An 8982-nucleotide genomic window follows, 5' to 3' on the forward strand; every position below is an offset into this window, starting at 1 on the left:
CTTTAGAGGATACAAATATTTTGAAAAATGAAATTTATTTGCGGAAAAAATTGTGACAATCTAATGGTAAACACACACACACAAACACATATACAATGTTATACTTTCAACTATACCAGCCAAATTAATGTGCTCTAGAAGTCATATGCTTTGGTAATTACCTATTATCATCATATTTATTGTGTATTAATTTTGGTAATACTACTATAATATCACAAAATAAAATGTCTAGACATCAAATGAAATTATTATTTTATGAAAACCAAGATTTTAATCTAATAGAAGAATTAGTAGGCATGAAAATGAGGCAGGTTTATGTTACAATGGTTTACATGAATGAGAAAGTAAAAGTGATGCTGAATATTCATCTTCATTTATTAATGTAATTATTGCTGCTAATACAGTTCAATAGATGTGCTTGCATTTCACCAGGTAAGGCAAAGGAGCCAGTTTGTAAGACATAATTTCTATGGAGAAATCTAAATTTGTATCTACTATATTGTTTTAAAAGAGTGGCATGAACATGTGGGAAATATACTACTTGCTTTACCGAAAATGATTTAATTGAAATGTACGAGTATCTTCCTTATTGTGCTTAGTATTTTCTAGAGACAAATCAATTTTAATTTAATGATGGGGTGAAAGGGCTAGAAAATAAAATATGAATAACCTGAAGTCACTGGAATTTTAAGAAAACAGCCTGTGCTAAGAGTAGAGAAAAATAATCTGAAAAAAGCATTTATTTTGAGTGTGCACCTACTGTAAGTGTTTTCATTTTTTCTACTTCCCTTCATAAATTAAGCCTTTGGCTTTGTGTGTAGACTGCATCTGATGATCCTAAAATATAGTATGTATTTCAGTATGAGTTCAGAGTTAATAGCACTACTCGATGTTTTGTTCCATGATCATTCTTACATATGAATTAGAGCAAAATACAGTGAAAGAAAGAAAGACAGAAAAGAAAAGAAAAGAAAAGAAAAGAAAAGAAAAGAAAAGAAAAGAAAAGAAAAGAAAAGAAAAGAAAGAAAAGAAAAGAAAAGAAAGGGGAAGGGTAGGCGGGAGGGAGGAAGGAAGGAAGGAAGAAAAGGAAGGAAGGAAGGAAAGAAGGAAGGAGGAAACAGGTAATCCAAGGATTTCTAGTGACATTTTAAAGCGGGGTAATTTTCTAATGCTATAATTATGTCACCTTTTAAGCAAGCAACTATGCAAATACATTTCATAGGTTCAAATGTCTAATTTCTTAAAGGCAAGCTGAAACATGTCTTAAAACCTTATTTATCTGATCTTCAAATGAAAAGGGATACTTTAGGAAGTCTATAGATTATACTTTATCAAAACTTTTGTTATGTGATTGAAATATAACGTATAGCAATTATATGTAATGCATAGATAGGGTTTTCTTTCCATGATTCACAGGACCTATTGAGCCTGAACTTCAAGGCAGCATGTAGGAATCTCCCTAAGGAAAGTAAGAATGTATTATGCAGTGAATACTGTAGTTTAGAAGAAGGAAATTCAGGTTTTAAAACAAGAAGGATGTACATTCATATCTCAGGTCACTGATTAAATGAATGATGTGTGAATTTCCAGATGATTGAATTTATATGAATTTCCTAACCTCTAAATCTGTTGCTTTTAAATGGGAATATTGATATTGGCAAAAAGTATTTGAAGAGTTTTCAATTGAATATATAATGGGTTTGTTACAGATCTACCATTTACTTCCTATCTACTGTTACAATGAATATTACTACTGTGAACTTAAAAATGTATCTTGTGGCTTCAGAATTCCAGAGCTTCTGTCCTGGCTAAAACAGTTCCAAATAAAATTGCATAATCCACCCACCATCCATTATGCACCTCACCAGGGACAAATGGATCTCTGCATCACATCGGGCTGCCAAGATGGTCTTTGTAAGGTAAGACTGAAAGGAAAAGGAAGCCAAGGTGTGGAATCAGTATGTTTCTAAATACAGTCATCTATCACTTAACCACAGGAAGATCATGTTTTGAAAACTGCTCAGAAACAAACCATAAAGTGAGAAGAGGTAAAACGGGCAAGAAGTGTACATGGGGTGCTTTAACTACACACAAACAAGTGGAAGTACTTTAGGTTAATCTCTGATAGTGCCTTCTAGTTTCTCTTGTTGTGAAAATGAAGAATTTAAAATACTACCTGTAGTTAGTGACATTCAGAAGCCTGATTTTTCTTAAACATATGCCTTTGTTCAATGCCTTGGAGCTGTGAGCCGTTCAGCTAAGACTTCTGCTGTGAGAACATTGAAAGTCTATGAAAAGCTTTGTAATGCTGCTTAATTTCATCTGCCTCGAAGATCTAAGTTAGCATTTGATTTCTAGCTGTATGTTGTTATGAAACTTCAATATGAGTTTTAAATTCTTTAAAGGGAATATCCTCATACTCCTGAGATGCAAACTTAATTCATTTGCATACCTGTGAATAGATTCTGTCTGCTTACCATGGCTTATATTTTTTCTTCTCCTTGGCTGTATTTCTGTAGATCTATATACAGACGTTACTCAACTTACGATGGGACTATATCCTGATAAGCCCATCCTAAGTTGAAAATATGGTAAGTCCAAAAGCATTTAATATGCCTAACCTACTGAAAACAGTAACTTAGTAGCACAGTACACGGTACAGAGTATGTTGTTTACCCTCAAGAATGCATGCCCAACCAGGGGCTGCTTCTGCCTAGCATTTCATGAAAGTATCATATCACACATTGCTAGCTCTGCAAATGAACAATATTCAAAAATCAAAGAACAGTTTCTTACTAAATGCACATAACTTTCACACCAGTGTAAGGTGGAAAAATTATAAGTGGAACCTTTGTAAGTCAGGGACCATCTGTATATGTCTGTGTCTCACTTCCCTGGGTCAGTTTCTTTCCTCCCTCTCTCATTCCCCCTCCCCAGTATCCTCCCAGTATTGTGTCTGCCTCTCTGCTGGGCTCCTTGAGCCTCTGCAGAAGTATCCACCACTGGGTAGACCCATAATGAAAGAATGTACTTCTGGTCAGTTTTGTCTACTTCCTTTTTTTCTTCTCTTTTTCATGAATAATTAGTCCTGGAAAAAGATTCTGTGTATTCAGTCCTTACGTTTGAATTAATGTAACTCTTATTTATCTTCATTCATGTTAAATCATAATAGCTTTCTTTTTCATTTTGTGAAAAATGCCATCAAATTTACTTTAATGAGCTTTAATTAAATTATTATAGGATAAGGAATTATAGTAAAAATATTTTGTAAAGATCTTTATAAATAAAAACAATTTTTATTTCTATTTTTGGAATTTAATTATAAAAAGAAAAAGGATTAGCTGCTGTCTGTTTTCCTGGAGAGAAATGTTTGTGAGTCTATGGATGATATTTTAAGTCTTGTTCAACAAAATTATTTTCTTAGGACAGGATTCTGTGAACTCTTTCATGCAGGAAAAAAATGTCATAGACAGTTTCTTCTGTCTCTGTCACTACACCAGTCATATCAAAAAGAATATAGCATCTCTGGTCACATAAATCAATAACACATTACCATAGATGTGCTTATTACAAGGACCTTAGCAGGTATCTGGTTTAACATTTCTTCCGTTTTGTTCTCCAAGACAGATGTTATTTAGGGTCCTGTTCTGACTGTATCTTTTTGATACAGCTCTCTCTTTTAATTTAGAATATGTGATGTTTGTATGTGCCCTAACTGACATGGAAATGTACATAATCAGGATGTTACTTGATCTGTTGGCAATGTTCCTGCCACCCAAGTGATTTCTTTGGTTGTAAGAGGTCCTGCAAACCTGAGTCAATTGGAAAGTCCTTGGAGGAACATACTATTCTTCATACAAAGTCAGAAACTCCAGAAGAGAAAAATAAATTGAACATCCCAGGCCAAATGGAAGAACAAAACAAAACTTCTATCTCAACTGAAAATTGCCTTATTTTTAATTTTGAAACATAGATTGTTCAGGGGGTTTAGGGGGGATTTTTTGGTGCCAGGGATCGAACTCAGAACCTTGAGCTTGCCAGGCAGGTGCTTATGCCACTGAGCTATATCCCTGGCCCTGTTAAAGTGATAGGAAGCAGAACTTGCAGCCAGGAGGGTGAAACATCTCTCAGATGTGGATGACTTTTTGGTTCTGTACTCGGGCGAATGGCACCACCTCCTCCATCTATCTAGTCTGATAGCCAGATGCCTAGGAGTCCTTGACAGCTCCTTCTCACTCCCCTACAGTCCATATTCCTGTCCAGTTCATTTTCATTTCTTTAATTAATATTATTGGTACATTTTTATATACATAGTGATCACATTTATCCTAGGGAATTTATATGTGTACATAACATATTTTGATTTTCCTTCTTTTCCTCATCTGCCTCCCCTCCCTTCAACCCTTTTCCCCCTGCTATTTAAAGGTTGCTTCCAATTTTTTTTTTCTTTTAGTGTCTTTTTTCCTTTTCCTTTCCCGCTCCAACCTTCCTTGTTCCCTTTCCCTTTTGAACATTTTCTTCCTACCTCTTAATATCTACCATCCATTTTGGTCTTTATTTAGGCTTTTGGTTTCTTATACGAGAGAAACAATGTGACATTTAAACCTGTGTATCTGATATATTTTACTTAAAAGCATGGTCTCAGGTCCATCAATTTACCTAAAAATGTCTCAAGTTTGCCCTTCTTTATGGTAGACTAGTACTACAGTGTACATAAAAACCACATTTCCTTTATCCATTCATCCATTGATGGGCATCTGGGCTGTTCCCAAGATTTAACTATTACAAATTGTGCCGCCATAAACATGGATGTGAATTTATTGCTGTGGTATGATGGCTTCAATTCTTTTGAGAAGATACCAAAGGGGGTAATTGCTGAGTCAAATGCAACTTCCAGTTTCAGTTTTTTGAGGAATCTCCATACTGATTTCCATGTTTATACCAAGTTGCATTTCCACCAACAGTGGAGAAGGGTTCCTTCCCCCCCCAACCCCCCCCCAGCATTTATATTGGTTGATTTCTTAATAAAGGCATTCTTTTTGGAGTGAGATCTAATCTCAGCATTGTTTTAATTTGTGTCTCTCAAATGATCAGTGATGTTGAATGTTTTTTCAGATTTGTTTTGCTATTTGTACTTCTTCATCTGAGGGGTGTCTATTCATTTCAGATACCCATTTTTGGACTAGGATTTTTAAACTGGGGGTCGGACTTCTTTATATATTCTAGATATTAGTCCCCTGAGGAACAGCTGGTAAAAACTTTTTCCCATTCTGGGGATTGTCTCTTCACTCTCTTTTGATCTCTTTTGACATACAAAAGCTTTTTAAAATGATGATGTCTCAGTTGTTGATACTTTATAATATTTCCTGTATGATTTGTGTTTTGTTCATAAACTTTGGGTCTTCCAGAGTTTTACCTACTCTATCTTCCAGCGCATTAAGTCATTCTGTTCTAATATTTAGATCATTGATCCATTTTGATTTTAGTGCATGATGACATATATGTGCCTATGTTTAATCTTTGACATGCTCAAAGCCAGTTTTCCCAACACCATTTATTAAAAAGGCTATCTTTCTTCCAGTGAAGTTTTTTGGCCACTTTGTCAAAGGTAAGGTGGCTGAGTGTGTTAGGAGGTTTTTCTGCATCTATTATTCTGTTCCATTGATCCTCAGGTATGTTTTTTTGGGTTTTGTCCTGTTTTGTTTTGTTTTTCCATTTCCATGCCACTTTTATCTTGGTAGCTTTGTAGTATAATTTCAAGTCAGGGACTATGTTGCCCCTTGCCTTGTCTCTGTTGCCCAGAATTGCTTCTGGTACTGAATGAATTTTAGGATTGTGTTCTCTAGTTCTGTGAGGATACTATTGGTATGTTGATAGGGATTGCATTAGATCTGTATAATAGTTTTTGAAATATGGCATTTTTTCTATATTGGTACTACTTATCCAAGCACAAGGGATAGCTTTCTGTTTTATGATATCCCATTTGATCCCCTTTCTCAGAGTACTATCATTTTAAATGTAAAGGCCTTTTACTTCCTTTGTTAGACTGATTCCTAAATATTTCATTTTTTAATTTTCTTATTGCTATGGTGAAAGTGTGGTTTCCCTAATTTCTCTTTCAGTAAGTTTACTGTTCGTGTACAGGAATGCTATGGATTTTTGAATGTTGAGACTGTATCCTGCTATGCTACTGAATTTGTTTATTAAATCTAGGAGTCTTCGGTGGAGTTTTTTCAAGTCTTCTATATACAGTAGCATAGTATCCACAAATAATGATAATTTAACTTCTTCCTTTCCTATCCTTATTCCTTTTATTTCTTTCTCTTGTCTAATTACTCTGGCTAATGTTTCCAGAACTATGTCAAACAGGAGTGGTGAGAGAGAACATCCTTGTCTTGTTCCTGATTTAGCTTTTAGTTTTTGTCCATTTAGTATGATGTTGGCTGTTGGTTCATCATAGATAGCTTTTATCAGATTAAGATAGAGACCATCTATTCTAATTTTCTGTAGAGTGTTTATTATGAATGAGTTTTAGACTTTGTCAAGTGTTTTTGTGGCATCTTTTGAGGTGATCCTGTGGTTTTGCTCTGGAGTCCTGTGAATGTGGTATATTACATTTGCTGATTTGAGTATATTGAGCCATCCCTGCATCCCTGGGGTGAATCCTACTTGGTCATGATGTATAATCTTCTAGATGACTTGCTGCATTCTGTTTGTGAGTATCTTTTTGAGGAACTTGAATCCATGTGCATTGAGATTGCCCTGTAGTTATCTTTTTTGGTTGGCTGTTTCCCTAGTTTTGGTATCCGGGTAATGCTTGCTTCCCTGAATGATTTTAGAAGTATTACTCCCCTCTGAATTTTATTAAACAGTTTAAGGAATAGTGGCATTAGATCTTCTGTGAATTTTGTGTGCAACTTTAGTAGTGAATCCATCAGCACCTGGGCTTTTCTTTGTTGGTAGATTTTTCATTACTTCTTCAGTTTCATTGACTGATATTAATTTATTTAGAATTTTTATATCTTCTTGATTCAGCTTTTGTAATCCGTATGTATCAAGGAATCTCTTCACTTCTTCTGTTTTCCATCTAATGAAAATAAAGTTTCTCCAAGTAAGTATTGATGACCTTCTGGATTTCTTCAGGATCCATTGTGATCCTTTTCATTTCTAATTGCATGGATTTCTGTCTTTTCTTTCCTTTTTTGATAAAGCTGGCTAAAGGTTTGTCTATTTTAATCATTCAAAGAACCAACTCTTCAATTTATTCATTCTTCATATTATTTTCATAGTCTCAATTGCATTAACTTCTTCTCTGATCTTTATAATTCCTCCCTTGTATGTGCTTTGGGTTTGACCTGCTCTTCTTTTTCTAGAAGCTTGAGGTTCAACATTAGGTTTATTTGATGAGCTCATTCTCTTTTTCTGATGTGGGAATTGACAACTATAAATTTTTGTCATTGCATTCCATAAGTTCCAGTATGTTTTATTAGCATTACCATTTTAGTACAGAAACTAGTTTCTTCATTAATTTCATCTGTGACCCTTTAGTTGTTTGGGAGGACATTATTTAATTTCCATGAGTTTTTGAAGTTCTTGTGGTTTCATCTGCCATTGACTCCCAATTTCATTGCACTGCTATCTGATAATATGCATGTGATAAGTTCACTTCCTTTGCATTTGCCTAAGCATGTTCTATGAATGAGTATGCAATATTTTCTGGAGAAAGTCCCATGTACAGTGGAGAAGAATGTGTATTCTGCTGTTGTGGAGTGGGACAGATATCTACTAAGTTCATTTTATCAAATGGTTCTGCAAAGCAATCAGAAATATCAAGATGACATCCTGGATTTGGAGACATATTTATTTATGTTGACAGGCACTGATCAGGAACATTCCCAGAATGTCAAGCCACCATCTCTGGTGGTCTAGGCCTTTTATGTGATGCACAAACAAGAGGTACAGTGGTGAGACGGAACAGCCTGGCAGTTCTTCTGATTAGCTAGCAGGGTAAGATCATCAGTAACAAGAGTAAATTAATGATCCTTACTTTACAATGTACAATCAGGCATTTCGTATGCTTGGTTACGCTCTTGTGGTTACAGGGGTCAAGAAAGTGATTAGAAAGCCATGATGCAGTTACGCAGCTAGGCAGTTTCGAAAGAACAAAGTTTTAAAACAGAATAATTTCTTTTGTACAGTGTTTCTCTTTCATTTCCCCCTCTTTTTGTTTCTCAGAAAAGTCTTTTTCAATGCTGGGGCTGTTCTTTTTATCTAAAGCTGCATAAGAAGGGGAAGTTCTTAACTTACATAATCCAATTAATCAGGCAGGGTCCTATCAGGAGAATTAATTTAAAAGCTGTCAGGAGTCCCGAAAGGGGGGTCAGCCATGGTCCCAAATCAGATAGACCTTGGAATCATCCCTGTTTTGGCTTTCAACCTTGAGCCTGATTATTTAACCTCTCTCGTAATTGTTGCAAACCTCCTCGGACTATTCCAGACTCATTAGCATAGAAATAGCAGGTTTTTTCTGGGGCATTACAAACTCCTCTTTATTGCTCTTGTTCAGCTAATTGAGGGGTGACCTTAAGGTGTATCATTGCCCCTGCCTTGATCGGAGGCTATGGACACACATTCCCAGGAGGGGCAGTTATATTCTGTTCTGGATCTGCAGCCTGTGTGTCCTATTTGTCTCCAGGGCGCAGATAGAAATCAAAGGCCACCAGAGCATATTCCCTATGGGATCCTCTGCACCCTTTTCAACAAGAGGGCATCTATGTGTCTGGAATGGTAATAATTTGGCAAAAATCAAGTCCAAGAATTACTGGGCCTTGTCCATTCCAGACTTTGGACTGAATTACCTCCCAGGTGTCAGATTTTACCAAGCAATTCACAACAGGAGCTTGAGCTGTGGCAGTTTGATTTCCCATGGTTAAATGAAACACAGCCAGAATCCAGACCCCAACATTAAATGTCAGCACATTA

At 35.7% G+C, this 8982-nt stretch overlaps 1 protein-coding gene across 3 annotated transcripts in view; it reads left to right on the forward strand.

Annotated features, from left to right (window-relative positions):
• Window positions 1–8982, forward strand: part of LOC102027805 (kynurenine/alpha-aminoadipate aminotransferase, mitochondrial-like) — a 102986-nt gene that overhangs the window by 71275 nt on the left and 22729 nt on the right. For all 3 annotated transcript variants that reach the window (XM_005373545.2, XM_013513331.1, XM_013513326.1), the window contains one exon: window positions 1787–1919. In XM_005373545.2, coding sequence (XP_005373602.1) covers window positions 1787–1919 — 133 coding nt within the window. The remainder of the gene's footprint in view (window positions 1–1786; window positions 1920–8982) is intronic.

This window comes from Chinchilla lanigera, unplaced genomic scaffold (assembly GCF_000276665.1).
Source record: "Chinchilla lanigera isolate Chin_1 unplaced genomic scaffold, ChiLan1.0 scaffold00002, whole genome shotgun sequence".
Classification (NCBI taxonomy): domain Eukaryota; kingdom Metazoa; phylum Chordata; class Mammalia; order Rodentia; family Chinchillidae; genus Chinchilla; species Chinchilla lanigera.